Below are 20,215 nucleotides of genomic sequence, written 5' to 3'. Positions count from 1 at the left end.
GACTAGACCACAGGCAATAGGCTGTCCTAGCATCAGGTGGTCCAAACAGCGCTCTTAGAGTAGAGCCATGTAAGGCCTTTCTCAATCCAGTGTTCCGGGAAAGAACAGAAAGCATTAGTTTAGGATGTAATAAATAACTGCTCCATGATCTAGAATGGCATTAGCAATCTACCATTCGTGGAAGAAATGAGAAAATCATCAAAGTAATTTCTGTAGCACTTAATTTTCTCAGAGAATCCAGGTTGGGAAAGGCTATACTAAATAATTACCTCTGATCAAACTGAACATCGTGAGCTGGGATCCAACCCTAGCGGGCTCCCATATTCTGAGACAGAGAGGATGCTCTGAATGTGTGCACGGTGAAAGACCACAGGAAGCCACAGCTAGGCTCCAAGAGTGGACGCTAAGCTCCCTGGCAGTAAGGAGAGGGCACAGGCTTGCAGTGCCTGTGCTGCACTCCTCCTGTCGGCATGGCTGGTCACATCTGGGTGTACTTCAAAAAGCCTAGTTAGTCTGACGAAAAACCGCAATGGCAAAGCCCTAGAAGGAGAGTGCACAGCTGCCCCACCTCCAATACAGTCTTGTTTATAGCAGTCTCCTTTAATTCTAAGCTTCTAAAAATTGCAAAGATACCATGATCTAGAAGTTCTACTCCCCACTTGTCTCTCCCTCTCTCCTTGGCTTGTTTCTGCACTGCAAGAATCTTAAACAACTGCAACTGTAATATTCCAGGTGGTGTGTTTAGGGACCTAAGTTTTCCCCTTGCTAGTCACTGCTAGCTTTTAAGAACAGCAGTACCATATTACCCTAGCCCATCATACCATGACAGAGTATCACCTCAGTTACCCAATGTAGAAAGATAATTCCTCTATCACCACAAAGAACCAGATAAGGACCGGATGAGAGGGTCTTCCTCTTATAGAATAGTCTAGCCACTATTCTCTCAGAGAACTCAATATCTCAAGAATTTCTAAGGCAACAAATAGAAAGAGATAATTCAGCAAACATTAACGAAACATGACTAAACAGAGGACCACGGCACTCAGTCTCATTTCTGATTCCAACACGCAGCACTTCGTCTGTCATACAGCTACAGTCCTTTCTCTGCATTTAAACTCTATGGTTAGCAACTTTTTAGAGCTCCTCCACATAACACTAAACATTTAAATTCTTATGTCAAAATCACGACATATAAACTTTGAAAGGACTTATCCCAAGTATCCACAATCTATAAATTGCTTAATTTACAGCCCTCAAAGACTACTTATTAAAAGTCTGCCCATTTAAAGGCATTCTGTACATAAAAATCACTAACATAAACATTCCCCACCAAGCTCCTTATACCAGAAGAAATCTAAGAGTTTTTCCTCTCTCTAAATAAGCCAACAGGATCCAAGAGTTCTGCTTCCCTGCATTAACCTATTCTCAAAATTTCTGTAAAAGATATATTTTTCTTACTTGAGTTGAAAGCTTCCTAAACAAAAATCCCAATAGTATATATAGACTTTACTAAAAACTGGCCTACAAAACTAAAATTTCTTCAAATAAAATGAACTTTACAGAGTAACCATTTTTCTTGAAGAATCCCTGTAACATGAAGAACCATCAAAGCAGATTCAACACTCTGAGAAACAAAGATGCTATTATACAAGGGGAGGTTTCAAAAGTTAATGGAAAAATGGCATTGAAAGATGATGCAAATTTCCCATGAGCTTTTTGAATCCCCACTGTATGAGAATGAACTATCCTAAAATTTCCCATTTCAAGCCAACTACCCTCACTATGTTAAGCAATTGCAGTTTTACGTCAGACGTGACTAGGTTGTCCCCTGAACTTAGGCAGCTCACCAGAAATATCCCAAACGCGCACAGTCTGGTCCAGGCTGGCTGATACAACCAAGTCTTCTGAGGGGTGGAACTGAGCACACATTACATAATGGTTGTGCCCTGTTAACACACTGCAAGGAAAAAAAAATACCAAATTAGAAGTGGGAATCAAGAGCTTCCTAAGTTAAATACCTTTTCCATATTCAATAGATGCTTCTCCAGTCATTCTTCTATACAGGCAAAGGTAGGTCATCCTAACAATTCCAAACTAACAATGGTAAATACAGCTGTGTTAACAATTGCTCTCTTCCTGTCTCTAACGCTTTGGTATGTAAATATTACAATTTCAGGATAATTGAGATTGCTTGGCTCTTCTGATTCAAATATCAACATAAACAGAATGTTAGTAATTCACACTGGAAATTATGTTAGATTTTAGTAGGCTGTTCTTTTTTTTTTTTTTTTTTTGACAGGCAGAGTGGACAGTGAGAGAGACAGAGAGAAAGGTCTTCCTTTGCCGTTGGTTCACCCTCCAATGGCCGCCGTGGCCGGCGCGCTGCGGCCGGCGCACCACGCTGATCCGATGGCAGGAGCCAGGAGCCAGGTGCTTTTCCTGGTCTCCCATGGGGTGCAGGGCCCAAGCACCTGGGCCATCCTCCACTGCACTCCCGGGCCACAGCAGAGGGCTGGCCTGGAAGAGGGGCAACCGGGACAGAATCCGGCGCCCTGACCGGGACTAGAACCCGGTGTGCCGGCGCCGCTAGGCGGAGGATTAGCCTAGTGAGCCGCGGCGCCGGCTAGGCTGTTCTTCTTTAAGAATAAAATTTTAAATAGCCTTTACCTCTTCACATAAAGTTCTGTGTAGAGTACCAGCCCCAAACACAAAGAGGAAGAGAGATCTAGACCTTGACTCAGGTTTTATAAGAAAAGAATTAACAGCTAAAAGTTCTTGTTCTAAAACATAGCTATATGACCTCTTTTCTCTGGTAAGAAATTAGCAGGAATACCACTTTCATGTATCACAGGCTGAACTTCCCAAGTGTAAACATCTGAAACCTGAAATGTTCCTGGGTATTAGAAAAAGTTTCTTCTCTGCTCTCACATCACAATCAACCCAGAAGACTTCTGTGACCTCAGAGGTGAAATCTTCCCAGCAGAAAGTAAGCAAATTCTATAGCAATGGATACCAGCTGGATCTCTCCTCCAATTCTGTAGGACACTACCTAGAGATGGCATCAGAACTCACAAGTTGGGGCTCATTCTCCAAATGTGGTTCCCCTCCACTTTAGATGCCAGCTGCAAGCTCCATGGTTTTTGTTTGTTTGTTTGTTTTTTAAAGATTCATTTATTTATTTGAAAGGCAGAGTTATAGAGAGGCAGAAGCAGAGACAGAGAGAGAGACGTCTTCTATCCATTGATTCACTCCCTAAATGGCCACAATGGCTGGAGCTGGGCTGACCTGAAGCCAGGAGCCTATAGCTTCTTCTGGGTCTCCCATGCAAGTGCTGGGGCCCAAAGACTTGGGCCACCTTGTACTGCTTTCCTAGGCCACAGCAGAGAGCTAGATTGGAAATGCAGCAGCCAGGACTTGAACTGGCACCCATAGGGAAGGCAAGCACTGCAGGAGGCAGCTTTACCTGCTATGCCACAGCACCGACCCCATGTCCCAGTGTTTTTAATACATAATTTTAAAAAAATGTATTTACTTATTTGAAAGGCAGAGTTACAGACAGAAGGAAACAGAGAGAGAGACTGAGCTTCCATCTGCTGGTTCACTCCCCAAATCGCCACATGGCCAGGGCTGAACTAGGCCAAAGCCAGGAGCCCATCCAGGTCTCCCACACAGGTGGCAGCAGCCCAAATACTTGAGCTATGTTTCGCTGCTTTCTCAGGTGCATTAGCAGGGAGCTAGTTGGGAAGTGGAGCAGTCAAGACTTGAACCAATGCCTAGACAGGATGCCAGCACTGCAAGCAATGGCTTAAACCACTATGCCACAATGCTGGCCCCAATGTATAATATTTTAAAAACACTGAATTATCAATCTTTTTTTTAAAAATTTGGAAGGCAGAGAGACAGACAGAGAGATCTTCCTCTGGTTTACTCCCTAAATGCCTGCAACAGCCAAAGCTGGGCCATGCAGAAGCCAGAAGCCTATAATTCAATACAAGGGTGGCAGGGACCCAGTTACTTCAGTGATCACCTGCTGCTTCTTAGGGTGTACATTAACAAAGAGCTAGGAATGGAAGCCGAGCTAGGACTTGACCCCAGGCACACTGATATGGGATGTAGGTGCCCCAAGCACCAAATATCCACCTCTCCTGCCCAGGTTGTTTTTTCCATGTTTCTGATGACCATCTGTAAATGGGGATTCCCTCATCCCACAATCCTTTCCTTGGGCTTGATTTAATTTGCTTGTGTGGCTCACAGGACTCAGGGAAACACACACTTTTGTTTATAGGATTTTAGAAAGGCTATTATAAAGGATACAGATATAGAAACAGATAGGGTGAGGAATGGGAGAGGGATACAAAGCTTCCATGCCTTCTCTGGGCTGTCACCCTCCAGAAAACCTCCATGTGTTCAGCCATCTAGAAGCTCTCTAACCCTGTCCTTTTGGGTTTTTATGGAGACTTTGTTGCATAGGCATGATTGCTAAGAGGCTACATAGGGAAACCCAGCAAGGTCTGTCCAGATTCTTCAGCATTACTTCCTCAAAGTTTTGGGGCAGGATCCTCTTGAGTAACCTGAGTTTCTAAGGCTTGCTTTGGGGAGGGAGTTATGAGCCAGGAACCATAGATGAAAAGCAATATATCGGGGGCTGGCACTATGGCATAGTGCAGGTAAAAGCTGCCGCCCGCAGAGCCAGCATCCCATCCCATATGGGTGCCGATTCAAGTCCCGGCCGCTTCGCTTCCAATCCAGCTCTCTGCTATGGCCTGGGAAAGCAGTAGAAGATGGCCCAAGTCCTTGGGCCCCTGTACCCACATGGGAGACCTGGAAGAAGCCCCTGGCTTCTGGCTTAAGATTGGCACATCTCTGGCCATTGTGGTCATCTGGGGAGTGAAACAGCAGATGGAAGACTTTCTCTCTCTCTCCCTTTCTCTCTCTGCCTCTCTGTTAACTCTGCCTTTTAAATAAATTAATTAAAAGAAAACATATTATAATATCATAGCTCTAAAATCCAAAACTTTGAGTGTCATATCAACACTCAAGAAGTTTTAGGGGCTGGATTTGTGGCATAGTGGGTAAAGCCACCACTTGGAGTGCCAGCATCCCAAATGGGTACCAGTTTGAGACTTGGCTGCTCCACTTCCAATCCATCTCACTGCTATAGCCTGGGAAAGCAGCAGAAAATGGCCCAAGTGCTTGGGTCCCTGTGCTTGTGTAGGAACCTGGGAAGAAGCCCCTGGCTTCTGGCTTTGGATCAGCACAGCTCTGGCCATTGCAGCCATCTGGAGAGTGAACCAGTGGAAGGAAGACTCTCTGTCTGTGCCTCTGCCTCTCTGTAACTCTGCTTTGCAAATAAATAAGTAAATAACTAAATAAATCTTTAAAAGAAAAAAAGAAGTTTTAGTTTTGGAGCATTTTTGATTTCACAAATGCAATCAATAATTTTTACAAATATGATAAATAATTCATCAGCAGACATGGCTCATTTGGAAAGGGAGAACAACTGTTCTAAAGAGAAGTTGATTATAAAAATCTATGGAGAATTAAAGGCTCTCTGCAGCCTCTGCCCCTGCTTTACCAGACACAGGTTCTCGACTGCCAGTTCCACACTCGGATGGTCTGATCGTCAGAGGCACTCAGAATCCAAGGATATTCCTGAAAGATAGTCCAGACAAAGGCTTTAAGCAAACTAGTTCTGTCAAACTTCTGTATCCATTTTCCTATCACTTAGCTGCTCTTTCTGATATCAGACTAGCTGTCTTTTCTCCCATCACTCCACTAGATCTTCCCAACTTTGGCACTTCACCTGTAAGTATTAACAAGAGAAGCCTTAGTGCATTTGTGAAGTAAGTGCTTACTTGAAAAGCATGCTCTTTTATTTTCTTGCTGTTAATAATTTTTATTTGTAGGATGTTTGCTTTAATTTTTAAAGAGATGAAGGCCATGATGTGGAAACTGTAAAATGGGAAAAGTGTGAATTATTTAGACAGAATTCATTTTGTGTCCTGGCCTCATTTCAAATGTCTTAAAAAGTTCCATACCTGGGTTGGGTGTTTAAAATGGTTATCCAAAAATAAATAAATAAATAAATAAAAACAAAGAAGAAAAAAGGAAAGAAAAAGAAAAAAAAATTATGACATGCTTTTATTACTTTATTTTTCAAATGCAATGCAAATATTGTAATCCATTGGATTTCATTTTGCTAACCTGCTAATAAAAATATGGGACCATATCTTTTTAAGAAGACTAGAATGTCATTTTTTTTTCTTTTTGAAACACATACCTGATATTTTGTGGCTACACATTTTAGATACATTATTATAATTTTGTTGACGGTAATGATATAGAATCTACAAAATTGTTTATTGGTTAATTTACATAAAGGACATTTTGTTCAGAGCTTGAGAGAAGAAAATAAATAGCAAAATGATAATTATAACCTATCAACTCCGATAATCAATGTTTCCCAATACTTGATGAAAGATAAGGAGATCCTGAATTCTTGAAGCCAAGGGTGTAAAAACAAATAAAAAACAAAACAAAGAAAAAACACAAATAGATTATTTATTTGTAACAAACATTTTGTAATAAAATGTGAGAAATTAATAACGAATTAAAAAAAATAGAGGCCTGACAAAGGCTTAATAGGTTCCCAGAGGTATCAAATATATTTACATTTACTTCTACATATATTTACATGATTTGTATTTATATATAGTTAATCTTGTAAATTAAGATCCTATAAAAGGCTCTTCTTCCTTTACCTATTGTATGGAAATTTTATGGTTTTTTTTAATATATGTATATTTAAACTTTTGTTTATTTATTTGAGATGCAGAGCAACACACAGAAAGAGAGCTCCCAGTTACTGGTTTACTTCCCAAATAGCAACTATGCCAGGCAAAATCCAGGAGCTAGGGACTCAATCCAAGTATCTCTCACATGGGTAGCAGAAACCTAATTACTTGAGCTATCACTGCTGTCTCACAAGGTTATGCATTATCAGGAATCTAGAGTCAGGAGCCAGACCCAGGTATCAAACCTAAGTACTCCAATATGGGACACAGACATCTCAACCAGTGTCTTAACTTCTAGGCTAAATGCTCGCCCTTGTTTTATATTCTGATTTATCTCTGTCAGACCATCCAATTTCAAAACTTCTCAAGTCTCAGTAACCAAAGGAGAAAGTAATATGTGAAGATGTCTAAACCATTTTGAAGTTGTAAGACCGGAGAAAATGAAATATTTCTTATTCACATTGTATATCTGGTGTTTAACAGAGAGCATTTTAAGTACAAGGCAAAAATACATTTACTGAACTCGGGGTGGGGAAAGGTGTTCAGTAACTTTCTAGGTAAATAGCAACTTGTTCTAGGTAAGGATCTCCTGCAAGTTCTTCATAGCAATGACAAACAGCTCCTATCTAATAGATCATCTTATTGAGTAATTATCATTCTCACATGTTTCAGTTGTAACTTTCTCAGTCTCTTCTAAAACTTCCAAATTTAAAAAAAAAGGAAATAAAATATTCTCAATCAAGTCTTATTATGTCATTAAGTTCTAACAATTCAAGAGACTTAGCTTATTGAGAATAAATAACAAAAAATTATCGTGAGATTCAGACAGGTTGGGATTGCATTAAGATTTTGTAAATTTCTAATCTGTAACTCAGTATTTAAATCTACTATGATACTTGACAGATCAAAGAAGGTGAACAGCCTGGCTAATGACAGGGCTCCACCAAAACCCATTATTCCTAGGAGAGATGGATGTAATTGTAAATGCTTCATTAACCTATCAAATAGCATCTTAGCTGGACCTTCTTCCAGATACAGTTACTCTTCCCACTGAGTCTAATTAAATTCAATATACCATCAAGAGCTTCCTTGTAGAGATGGAAACAAAGGAGAAGGGTTAATATCACACAGATCCTGGAAGAGTCACATTAGTGATTCTGTTATCCTAGCATGGGTTCTGGAGGGAAAAGCAGGCGATTTCTAGAGGAAAGCTGAAGAGTGCACCAAAACCAGAGTCACCGTGGTTACTTACATGATGAAAAAATGTGGTGCGGATATAATCTAAGTGTCCAAGCAATGTAAAAAGACAGCGCCGAAGCTTGTAGTTCCAAACCTGCAAAGACAGAAATCAAACTAAGGATCAGGATCAAATGGACTTTGGTTTCTGAAATGCTCAGGTTTTTCAATGAACAATTATGGATTTATGCTTTAGCATTTCTAAATAGGAACTCTGGTAGGGAGTCTTGCTTAAGATCCAAGGGGAAAAGATCAAAGATGGAAACACAAGGCAAACCAACAACGGTGGGAAACAAGGCTGGGAGAAAGCTTTTAGATCAAATCATGGAAAGGTTTTATATTCCCCCTTTGGGAAGAAATCACCGTTCTTTAACAAGAAGAGACAAGACTTGTATCCAGGGCTTAATTTGAAACTTGCCTTTTGATTGAATAACTGTATTCTCGGCTTGAATACAAATGCTTTTTCTTTTTTTTTAATTTTTCCTTTTTTTTTAAAAGATTTTATTTATTTGAGAGGTAGAGTTACAGACAGTGAGAGGGAAAAACAGAGAGATAGTCTTCTGTCCATTGGTTCACGCCCCAGTGGCCGCAACAGTCAGAGCTGCGCTGATCCGAACCCAGGAGCCAGGTGTTTCCTCCGGGTCTCCCACTTGGGTGCAGGGGCCCAAGGACTTGGGTCATCTTCTACCGCTTTCCCAGGCCGCAGCAGAGAGCTGGATTGGAAGAGGAGCAGCCAGGACTAGAACCGGTGCCCATATGGGATGCCGGCACCGCAGGCAGAGGATTAACCTACTGAGCCATAGCGCTGCCGCCCCCCCTTTTTTTTTTTTAAGATTTATTTAGTTATTTGATAATCAGAGTTACACACAGAGAGAGGGAGAGACAGAGAGAGAGACAGAGGAAGGTCTTCCATCTGCTGTTTCACTCCCCAGTAGTTGGCCAAATGGTTGGAGCTGCGCCAATCCAAAGCCAGGAGCCAGGAGCTTCCTCTAGGTTTCCCACACTGGTGCAGGGGCCCAAGCACTTGGGCCATATTCTACTGCTTTCCTAGGCCATGGCAGAGAGCTGGATGGGAAGTGCAGCAACCAGGACTCGAACCGGCACCCATATATGATCAGGCACCGCAGGTAGCAGCTTTACCCACTATACCACGGCACTGGCTCTGAATACAGACCCTTTAATGGTTCAGCTATCACATTAAAAAGTAGGACAGATACCATGACTCCAAAGAGAACAATAACATATAGCATCATTTTCTTAGATTCCCAAAGATGTTCAAACATTTTTTTTTAAGATTTCTTTATTTATTTATAAGTCAAAATTACAGAGAGAAGGGGAGAGACAGAGAGATCCATCTTCCACCTACTGGTTCACTCCCCAAATGGCTGGGGCTGGCCCAGGCCAAAGTCAGGAGCCAGGAGTTTCTTCCAGGTCTTCCACGTGGGTACAGGGGCCCAAGCACTTCGTCCATCCTCTGCTGCTTTCCCAAGTACATTAGCAGAGAGCTGGATCAGAAGCGGAGCAGCAGGTACACAAACTGAAGCCCATATGGGATGCCAATGATACAGATGGCTTAACCTGCTGTGCCACAGTGCCAGCCCCAGTGCCCGGACATCTGTAGTCATTTATCTGTAGTCATTTATCATGTAAACAGATGTTAAGTCACTACTATGGAAAATACTACATTGCTCAGTTAGGCTGAGCTAAGCAGAGAAACAATATCATATTCATATTCAAATAATAAAGTTGTATCAAGTACCAAAGAACTTGGCATCAATGGATACAACTAAAGAAGGCATTAAGGGGCCAGTGCTGTGACATAGCAGGTAAAGCTGCCACCTGCAGTGCCAGCATCCCATATGGGCACCAGTTCGAGATACAGCTGTGCTACTTCCAATCCAGCTCTCTGCTATGGCCTGGGAAAGCAGTAGAAGATGGCCCAAGTCCTTGGGCCCCTGCACCTGCATGGAAGACCCAGAAAAAGCTCCTGATTCCTGATTGGCCCAGTATAGCTACTGAGGCCATTTGGGGAGTAGTCCAGAGGATGGAAGACCTCTCTCTCTCTCTCTCCTTCTCTCTCTCTCCGCCTCTGCCTCTCTGTAACTCTGCCTTTCAAATAAATAAACAAATCTTTCCAAACAAAGCATTAAAAGTAGGATCATATATAAGATAACTCATCCTCCTCATCCAGAAAACTCCCTAAAACTAAAAATGAGGTCAGATTTTTTCTTTTAATTTCATTTTTCAATGTCATTTAATATCTGTTTATAATCTATCTGGGCCAGTTTGTTATTATAATCTTTATAATTTAAAAAATTTTTCTCCTGTAAATCACAAAAAGTAGTATCATTTCCTCTAACAAATTCAGACAGTTCTAAAGGCTGAGTATGATCTTCCAAACAAGAATGCAAGCTCCTTAAAAGCAGGGTCCTTGTCCATTATGCTCCACACTATACCCTTAGCACCTAACACAGTGGTTGACACTTGGCAGGTGCTCAGTAAGAATGCACAGGAATGAGGAAAGATATACAGCATGCAAAGTCAAAGTATTCTAATATTTTTACCATCATCTCTTCAGTCATGTATATAAAAATACACATGTATGGGGATACTCTAAAAAGTTCATAGAAATTATATAATTTTTTTTCACTTGCTATTTTTATTATTCTCTCAACTGGTATTAGTATCAGATTATATTTGATCAACAAATTCTTTAACATGGTTTCTTGGTTTAATTATTCTTTAAATTATTCTTGCAATTCTGTATCAAATAAAGAAAAAAGCTATTTTTTCAAATAATTTCTACTGTTATCTTTCTGAAAGCTTTTGACTTACTTGACAATGTAAAAATTGCTAACATTTTACATTTTATAAACATCAATTCTTTTTTAATAATTACAGTTATTCCACACCTAAATCAATTCAAAACAAAACAAAACAAAAAGGAAGCAAGTGTTTAGCCTAATGGTCAAGACACCTGCACTTCATATGGGAGTACCTGTGTTCTATTCCTGGCTTCTGCTCCTGAAGAAATTATATTAAAAGGGGTTGGTGGTGCAGCAGGTTAAGCTGCCATTTTCAGCATGGGCATCCCGTATGGGTGCCCGCTTGAGTCCTGGCTGCTCCACTTCCAATCCAGCTCTCTGCTATGGCCTGGGAAAGCAGTAGAAGATGGCCTAAGACCTTAGGCCCCTGGATCTACGTGGGAGACAAAGCAGCTCCTGGCTCCTGGCTTCAGATAGGCTCAGCTCCAGCCACTGCAGCCATTTGGGGAGTGAACCAGCGGATAGAAGACTTCTCTTTCTCTGTCTCTGCCTCTCTATAACTCTGACTTTCAAATAAATAAATAAATAAATAAATAAATCTAAAAGAGAGAAATTAAATTTAAAGATAACTTATTGTTGCAAAGGAAATTGAAATCAATGCAGTTTTCTCATAATTGCATTTGCCAGCTATGCCATAGCACCAGCCCCTCCATGAACTTTTTGTATCAATATGATTTAAAAAATTTTTTTTATTTACTTGAATGTCAGTTACAGGGAGAGAAAGAAAAGATTTTCCATATGGCCATTCCCCAAATGGCCAGGGTTAAGCCAGGCTGCAGCTAGGAACCAGGAGTTTCATCTGGGTTTCCCACATGGGTGTCAGGGCCCAAGCACTGCTTTCCCAGGCACATTAACAGGAGCTGGATTTTTGAAAGTGGAGCAGCAGGGACTCAAACTGATGCCCATGTGGGAGGTACTGTGGGCTATAGCTTAACCTACTGTGCCACAATGCTGGTCTCTGTTTTAATTCAATTTTCCATGAAAATTCTGAACTGTCTTATATAGCACAGCTTCCTACACAAATTAGATCATAACAGAAATATTATGACATTTTTTCTTCCTTATAGAGTTCAGTGTTTTAAACTTTCACATTTCTATCTTCTGTCTTTTCTGTTTTGACTCCTTTCATGTCCTCTATCAAGTTCCAGAACTATGACTCCTTGAAGAACTACAGGATTTTAGACTAACAGTCTTGCCATTTGTTGGTCTTCCAGTCTCACTCTCTAGAAGTGACAATTAGTCCACTGATGCTACACCTATCTGTATATAGTGAGCTGCCTTCCAGGGGTACATAACAGCAGGAAGCTGGAATCAGGAACACAGCCAGGACTCAAACTTGGCACCCCAAGCAGTGACTTAAGTGCTGTGCCAAATGCATACTCCAAAATTAACCATTCTTGATACTCAAATGTTCATCATTATAAAGTATTTGCTAAGTACCTTTCTAGAAATATAACAATGAGGTGATGTCCTTAAGAGATTCAAAAGATTTAAGTTGGATTGAACTTTTACTAACTGGCCCCAGGATGCAGGATCTAAAAACCAGATAACAGAAGGAACTATCCTTCCTTTCATTCTCTTTTCTCCACAAGCAGGTGTCATTTTTCACTCTCCTGCCACCTAAGTACTGCTGTATAATCTACAATATGTGACTTCCTGAAGGAATTTATGAAAAAAGACTTTTTTTTATTAAGTAAATTTCACTGGTTTGATTGAAGAAAACAATTTATAGAGGTACACAGAGCAAATTTTGATTTATTTTTATAGATTCAAGATTGCTGGCACTAACTTTTGCTTTTTTTTGTTGTTGTTGTTAAGATTTTATTTATTTTATTTGAGAGGTAGATTTACAGACAGTGAGAGGGGGAGACAGAGAGAAAGGTCTTCCATCTGCTTGTTCACTCCCCAAATGGCTGCAACGGCCAGAGCTGCGCCGATACGAAGCCAGGAGCCAGTAGTTTCCTCCAGGTCTCCCACGTGGGTACAGGGGCCCAAGGACTTGGGCCATCCTTTACTGCTTTCCCAGGCCATAGCAGAAAGCTGGACTGGAAGTGGAGCAGCCGGGACTAGAACCAGCGCCTATATGGGATGCCGGCACTGCTGCTGGCGGAGGATTAACCTACTATGCCACAGCGCTGGCCCCTCTAACTTTTGCTTTTATCACAATCTTCTTCAAAGAACTATATATTCTACCTGCTTCCTTACTTCACATTAATACCCTCCTATTTAAGCGATCCAAAGGTTAGTTCTCAGTCTTATCTTATTCTGACCACTTTCTCCTCTTCCCAAAATTCAGTCCTTCCATTGCATCTAAGAGGCATCTGTTTCTCCTTTTTGTTTCATCTCTAATCTTTCAAATCACTCTTTCCTATGCCAACTCCTTCTTAAATGGTTTGACCTTTTTCAACCTACTCTCTGAGCATTATCCTTTTTTTAAAAAAAAGATTTATTTATTTGAAAGTCAGAGTTACACAGAGAGAGGAGAAGCAGAAAGAGAGAGAGGGGGAGAGAGAGAGAGGTCTTCCATCCACTGGTTCACTCCCCAATTAGCCGCAACAGCTGGAGCCGCGCCGATCCGGAGCCAGGAGCTTCTTATGGGTCTCCCATGTGGGTACAGGGGCTCAAGGACTTGGGCCATCATCTACTGCTTTCCCAGGCCATAGCAGAGAGCTGGATCGGAAGCGGAGCAGCCAGGTCTCAAACCAGCGCCTATATGGGATGCCGGCACTGCAGGCGGCAGCTTAACCCGCTGTGCCAAAGCACCGGCCCCAGCGTTATCTTTTTTTATATCTATATAAAAAAGATTTACTTTATTTATTTGAAAGACAGAGAGACAGAGAAGAGTGAAACAAGACACAGAGGTCTTCCATCAGCTGGTTCACTCCCCAGATAGCCACAACGGCCAGAGCTGAGCTGATCCAAAGCCGGGAGCTAGGAGCTTCTTCCAGGTCTCCCACATGGGTATAGAGACCCAAGCACTTGTGCGATCTTCCACTGCTTTCCCAGGTGTATTAGCAGGGAGCTGGATTAGAAGTGGAGCAGCCAAGAATCGAACCGGCGTCCATATGGGATGCCAGCACGGCAGCCTTGGGGCTTTAACCCAGTGTGCCACAGCACCGGCCCCTCTGAGCATTACTTTCTATGACTACTGCTTTGGTTCCTTCCTTCCTAATGACAACTCCTAAATATATCTTCAGTGCAGATACAGCTCCAACTAAACTATCCCTTAAGTGCTTCAAAGTCATCAGAGTCAAGATGGAATCATTACCCATTTCCTCTCCCCTGCTCCAGAAACTGCACCTCCTCCTTGATTTTCCTTCCCTAATGACACCTCTTCCGCCAGTGACCTAAGATGACCTGAAGGTCATCTCATTTATTTCCCTTATCAGTCTTCCAACATCCACCCAATATTTAGCAATTCGTTAAGTTCTCACATTCATCTCTTTCTCTCCATTTCAACCATTACTGCCTAAGTTCAGGCTCTGTTCATCTTATAAGGTCTTACACAACAGTTTGCCTTAACTGGTATCCTGTCTAATCTTATGCTACCATCTGAGCACTACTTTAAAAAAAAAAAAAGATTTATTTTATTTATTTGAAAGAGTTACAGAAAGAGGTAGAGACAGAGAGAGAAATCTTCCATCTGCTGGTTCACTCCCCAAAAAGCCACAACAGCAGGAACTGAGCCGATCTGAAGCCAGGAGCCAGGAGCATCTTTTGGGTCTCTTACATGGGTGCAGAGGCCCAAGGACCTGGGCCATTATCCGCTGTTTTCCCAGGTACATTAACAGGGAGCCGGATTGGAAGTGGAGCAGCTGGGGTCTCGCACTGGTGCCCACACAGGATGCTGACACTGCAGGCCAGGGCTTTAACCCTCTGTGCCATAGTGCCAGCCCCCTCTGAGTACTATTTTTAAAAAGACATGTAAATCTGATGTTACTCTTATATTTAAACCCCTTTATTTATTTATTTTTATTTGAAATGCAAAGCAACATGAAAAGAGAGACAGAGAGACAGAGATATATCTCCTATCTACCAGTTTACTCCCCAAATGCCCATTAAAGGTCAAGGCTGAGTCAGGCCAAAGCCAGGAGACAGGAACTCCATCTGGGTGTCCGACATGGGTGGCAGGAACCCACATACTTGAGTCGTCATCTGCTGCCTCCCAGAGTGCACTTTAACAGAAATGCTGGATTAGAAGTGGAGGCAGGGGGCCAGTGCTATGGCATAGCGGGTAAAGCCACTGCCTGCACAGCTGGTATCCCATATGGGCGCCGGTTCGAGTCCCAGCTGCTCTACTTCAAATCCTGCTCTCTGCTATGGCCTGGGAAAGCAGAAGAAGACGGCCCAAGTCCTTGAGCCCCTGTACCCATGTGGGAAACCTTGAGGATGCTCCTGGCTCCTGGCTTCACATGGGCACAACTCTGGTCATTGCGGCCAATTGGGGAATAATGGAAGACCTCTCTCTCTCTCTGCCTCTCCTTCTCTCTCTGTGTAACTCTGACTTTCAAATAAATAAATCTTTAAAAAAAAAATAAGTGGAGGCAGGACTCAATCCTAGGCACTCTCATATGGGATGTGGGCATCCTACATAGTTGCTTAACTCACTGCACATAACACCTATCTCTAATGGCTCCTTGCTATGTATATGATAACATCCAAACTCCTGAGTACTGCAAATAGGTACTCCATAATCTGTTCCTCTCATCTTCCGCCTCTTCTCTCATTTTTTCTCACAAGTTTTATCCCTGCAAAACTAATTAAAGTATCTCAAATGTATCCAGTTATATCATACCTTTTGTCTTTGCATCTAGACTGTTCTTCCTTATTTCACTTGAAATATCTCTATTATCACTCCCCGAACTGTACATGCTATTATTTGACATATATTTATCTCCTCTATTAGGATAAGAGAATAGAAGCCATTTCTTCTTTATTTTTGAATTCCCCAGAAAAGTAAAGTATCTGGTACACAATAAGCATTCAACACATGTTTGCTGGGTTAAGTGCTCCGGATAATAAAGTCTGAGCTCTGGATCAATCAGCTGTCCTTGTCTTCTAGTTGCTTGCATAATTCTCAAATCTCCCCACATTCTTCTTACAGAGACCCTCTTTACCTTGATCTTATAATCATCTCCTCCAGAGACGAACAGGGGCTGTTGTTTGTGGAAGTCAATGCCTCGCACGGGACCTGGGGAAGAAGGCAAACAGTGTACGTTAGAGAGAGATTCCTTCTAACATCTAACAAATTCCTGTTCAGGATTTTTCTGTTCTGTTCCTTTCATATTCTTTAGTCTCAAAGGATTCCCATATCAAACAAGGATTAAACAACCACAGGAGACAATAAATACTCAATCTCCCGTTTTTAAAATTGTATTTATTTGAAAGGCAGACAGGCAGAGATGGAGACAAACAGAAAGAGAGATCTTTCATCTGTTGGTTTACTATATGGGTGGCAGGGATCCAAGTACTTGAGCCATCACCTGCTGCCTCCCAGGGCAAGCATTCGCAGAAGCTGCAGTGGAAGCATAGCCAGGACTCAAACCCAGACATTCTGATTTGGGCTGCAGGTGTCTCAAGCAGCATCTTTTTTTTTTTTCTTTTCTTTTTTCTTTCTTTCTTTCTTTTTTTTTTTTTTTTTTTTTTGACAGGCAGAGTGGACAGTGAGAGAGAGAGAGAGACAGAGAGAAAGGTCTTCCTTTTCCATTGGTTCACCCCTCTATGGTCGCTGCGGCCGGCGCACCGCGCTGATCCGAAGCCAGGAGCCAGGTGCTTCTCCTGGTTTCCCATGTGGGTGCAGGGCCCAAGGACTTGGGCCATCCTCCACTGTACTCCTGGGCCACAGCAGAGAGCTGGACTGGAAGAGGAGCAACCGGGACAGAATCTGGTGCCCTGACCAGGACTAGAACCCGGGGTGCCAGCGCCGTAGGCGGAGGATTAGCCTATTGAGCTGCGGCACCAGCCCCTGCACCAAATGCCCACTCTCTTGTATCTCTTAACTCTCTCCTATCTTATTATCAGGGCTGGTGTTGTGGCACAGTGGGCTAAGCTGCTGCCTATGATGCCGGCATCCTATATGGGTGATGATTCATGTCCCTGCTGCTCCACTTCCAATTTAGTTCCCTGCTAATGTGCTGTTGTGGCCATTTGGGGAGTTAGCCAATGGATAGAAAATTTCTTTCTCTCTCTGTCTCTCCCTCCCTCTCTGTAACTCCACCTTTCAAATAAATCTATAAATCCAAAAAAAGGAAGGAAGGAAGGAAGAGAGAGAGGGAGGGAGGGAGGGAAGAAGGAAGGAAGGAAGGAAGGGAGAGAGAAAGAAAGAAATTATCTTACCATCATGTTCATCAAACTTGTCAATGAGGGTGCACATTCGGTAGTCCCATAATTGGATGACCCCATTGTGTAAACTTGTCAGGATCCAGGGTCTTTTGGGGTGAAAACTGAGCCCTGGAATAAAACAGAAAACAATAAAATAAGCTAATAACCCCTATGATGTCACCTTCTGTCAATTCTGATAAGAAAAAGGAAATGCTAAGCTAATCACAGGTCCATACATTCATTTAATATGCCAGTGCTTTTTATTAGATGTTAAACACTGTGAAAATTATAATGTTAGATGTTGGGTTTTTGTTAATATTCCTTCAAATACTGTTGAGTTTTATTCTACGATGCAGTTAAGTTACCTGGAATCAGATGATCTTTTTGAGGCTCATTTTTTTAAGTTTTGTTACAGGGGTCCACAACAGCCTTTAGACTGGGACTAATTTGAAATCATTCCAAAGATAATACTAATCCTTTGGGCTCTGTATGTTACACTGAAACATCAGCTAATCTTTCTATCCCAGTTAGTAGGAACACAAACTATTTCCAGTCCTGCATGAGCGCCATGGATTATTCTGCCTTACTCCCTACCAATTGTTTTTTTTTTTTTTCTTAAGTTTTGGATAATTTTCTAACATACATGTACAGGTCAGCACTCAGAGGCCAGAGGGGAGCTCCTGCAGAGCTCCAGGGCCGCCTCCTCTTCTCTGGTATTCTGCCCAGCAAAGTCCAACCATGCTTGTTTCCAGGAACTCTACACTCTGTCTTCTCAGGAAGAAGACTTCTCACAGAAGTCTTCCTCCTACCTTCACTGCAGCCTGGGAACTCTGTCTAAGCACTAAACTAAAACAGTTATAGGACTCACCTTGTTTACTTCCCTTCTCTCAAGAATCATTTTCCTGCACTGCTTAATGTCCAACATCTGAAATTTTTCACTTTCTACATTTTGTTCAGTTTTGTCGTTACTTAAGGTAAAACATGGTTCTTATCATGACTAGAAATAGAAGTCCCCAGAGGTAACAACTGTTAATGGGTTGGAGGATATTGTTCTGCACTTTAATAAAGTTCTGTATAAGCACAAGCCTTATTATATTATGAGAATGAGTGTCACATTATAATGTTCTGCAAACTTCTTTTCTTACTTATGGTATGGATATCACCACATTTAGCTACATATAAACATAACCTCATTCTTTTTATAGCTGCAAGGAATAAGGGCCTCACAGTTTTAAGTAAGCCTAGTAATAGGCTTTTAAATTCTTTCCCCCAATTCCTGGCTATTAGAAGCACTTATTGAAGATACTTCTACACATAATCTTGTCTATTTACTGTATTATTGAGTTAGGCTGAAGACATTAAAGTGGGATGGCTCAGGAGTAGAGTACATGCATCTAACATTCTGGTAGATATCGTTTAACTGGAAAAAACTACCAATATACAGTCTCATCAAGTTTAGGAAGGTATCCATATTTTGTACACATTGGTTAACACAAGATGTTATGCTGGTTTTTTGTTTTACTAATGCAAAACCAAAAAAGATACTTTTTTTTGCATTTCTTTCATTATGTGGAGGTAGAACAATTTTCATTATTTGTGGAACACTTATTCTTCTAAATTGTCTATTTTCCCCTTAAGTTGCTTGTTTCCTCCCCTTAACAATTGTAGTGACACTCAGTGGACAGTAACCTTCAAATATTCTGGCACCTTTTCCCCCTCATCTACTGCCCAAAAAGAAATTAGGAGAGGAGAAAACTTAAGGATTGTGACAATCCATTCCAATCACCCACGTCCCAGAAATTCACCATTCCCATAAAACTTAGAACCTGCTCAGAATACAGTCTCACACTGACAACGAGCATTAATTACTCACATTTCACAAATGAGGAAATAAATTTGAAGACATTAAGTAAGTCACCCACGGTCATACAGCTTTTTGCTGAGTGTCTCAGGATTCCAAAGCAAGCCCAATTGACTTCAAACACCAAGTTCCTAACTACTTTGCTATGCTGCATCTATCTATTCCAGACACATTTTCTCCAGGTCTCGGTAGACCTCCCGTCCCTGCCTTTCCCAGTTTAACACTCTGAGAGACTGCTAGTGCAACATCATCATGGGGGTGTCTTCCACCACCGTGAGCACAACTCAAGCTCTAGAGTTGCCAAATTAACAAAAATGCAAGAAGCTCAGTTACATTTGAATTTCAGATAAACCACAATACTAAAAAATTATTTGCTCTGTGACATTCAAATGTAACTGGGCATCCTGTATTTCATCTGGCAACCTTACCAAGCTCAGGTTTTCCCGGGGCTACAGACCTCAAATCCCTATTTCCAGGTAGGAAATAAAGCCCAATACAGGCATTGGATGTTAAGATGGTGCAAGCAAAGCCTCCATAAGTCAGGGGGCCAGTACTCCCCTCCGAAAAAGTTACTGACTTGGAGCCAGTGACAGCCTGCATCCCCAGAGCCATTCCGAATAACAGGTCACAGGGCCTTGGAGCAGAAGAAAACTAATAGGGCGCGGAGCCACCGGGAAGCGGAAAGGGTAAGGGAAAGACCAGGGAGCTGGACAAATGGATCCTCCGCGGTGCAGGAAACGCTTTACAGGTAAATCAATGCCCGATGAGACACAAGGAAGGCAGGTCTGGAGAACTGCCCGCTAGGCCGAATCTCCCTCCCTCCGTCTTCCCTGGTTCGTCCAGTGGGCCCCACGCAGCCGGCATGTCCACCCATTCTCTCTTCCCCTATAACAGCGCCGCCTCTGACACCCAGCCTCCACGTCTCCCCTTTTCTTCTTCCCTACCTTTGACCCGCGCGCTCTTGGTCTCGAATTTGGTTAGCATCCTTCAGGCCTCCAGCTCCAGCGCCCGATCCCTGAGCCCTGCCACTCCCCGCTGCCCTTAGGACGCCTCCACGTCAGCGACCCTAGGCAGCAGCTCCCGGAAGCTCCTCAAGACACGAACTTCCGGTTTCTGGAGCTCCGGGGCACCGAGACGGCGCCACCGGTAGCCTAGAGAGGCCACTACCCGAGAGGAGG

The 20,215-nt window shown here is 42.3% G+C and overlaps 1 protein-coding gene across 1 annotated transcript in view; it reads right to left on the bottom strand.

The window, feature by feature from the left end:
- Positions 1-20,128, bottom strand: part of COPA (coat protein complex I subunit alpha) — a 55,169-nt gene extending 35,041 nt beyond the window's left edge. The window contains exons 1-6 of the mRNA XM_002715236.6: positions 19,982-20,128; positions 17,192-17,305; positions 15,973-16,046; positions 8,047-8,127; positions 5,576-5,652; positions 1,848-1,957 (exon numbers count right to left, since the gene is read on the bottom strand). Of these exons, the coding sequence (XP_002715282.1) occupies positions 1,848-1,957; positions 5,576-5,652; positions 8,047-8,127; positions 15,973-16,046; positions 17,192-17,305; positions 19,982-20,021 (496 nt within the window). The 5' untranslated portion in view covers positions 20,022-20,128. The remainder of the gene's footprint in view (positions 1-1,847; positions 1,958-5,575; positions 5,653-8,046; positions 8,128-15,972; positions 16,047-17,191; positions 17,306-19,981) is intronic.
- Positions 20,129-20,215: the final 87 nt, after the last annotated feature.

Source organism: Oryctolagus cuniculus, chromosome 7, assembly GCF_051225735.1.
Source record: "Oryctolagus cuniculus isolate XC-2025 breed Fujian yellow rabbit chromosome 7, ASM5122573v1, whole genome shotgun sequence".
Taxonomy (NCBI): Eukaryota; Metazoa; Chordata; class Mammalia; order Lagomorpha; family Leporidae; genus Oryctolagus; species Oryctolagus cuniculus.
This window is presented reverse-complemented; position numbering and strand designations above follow the sequence as displayed.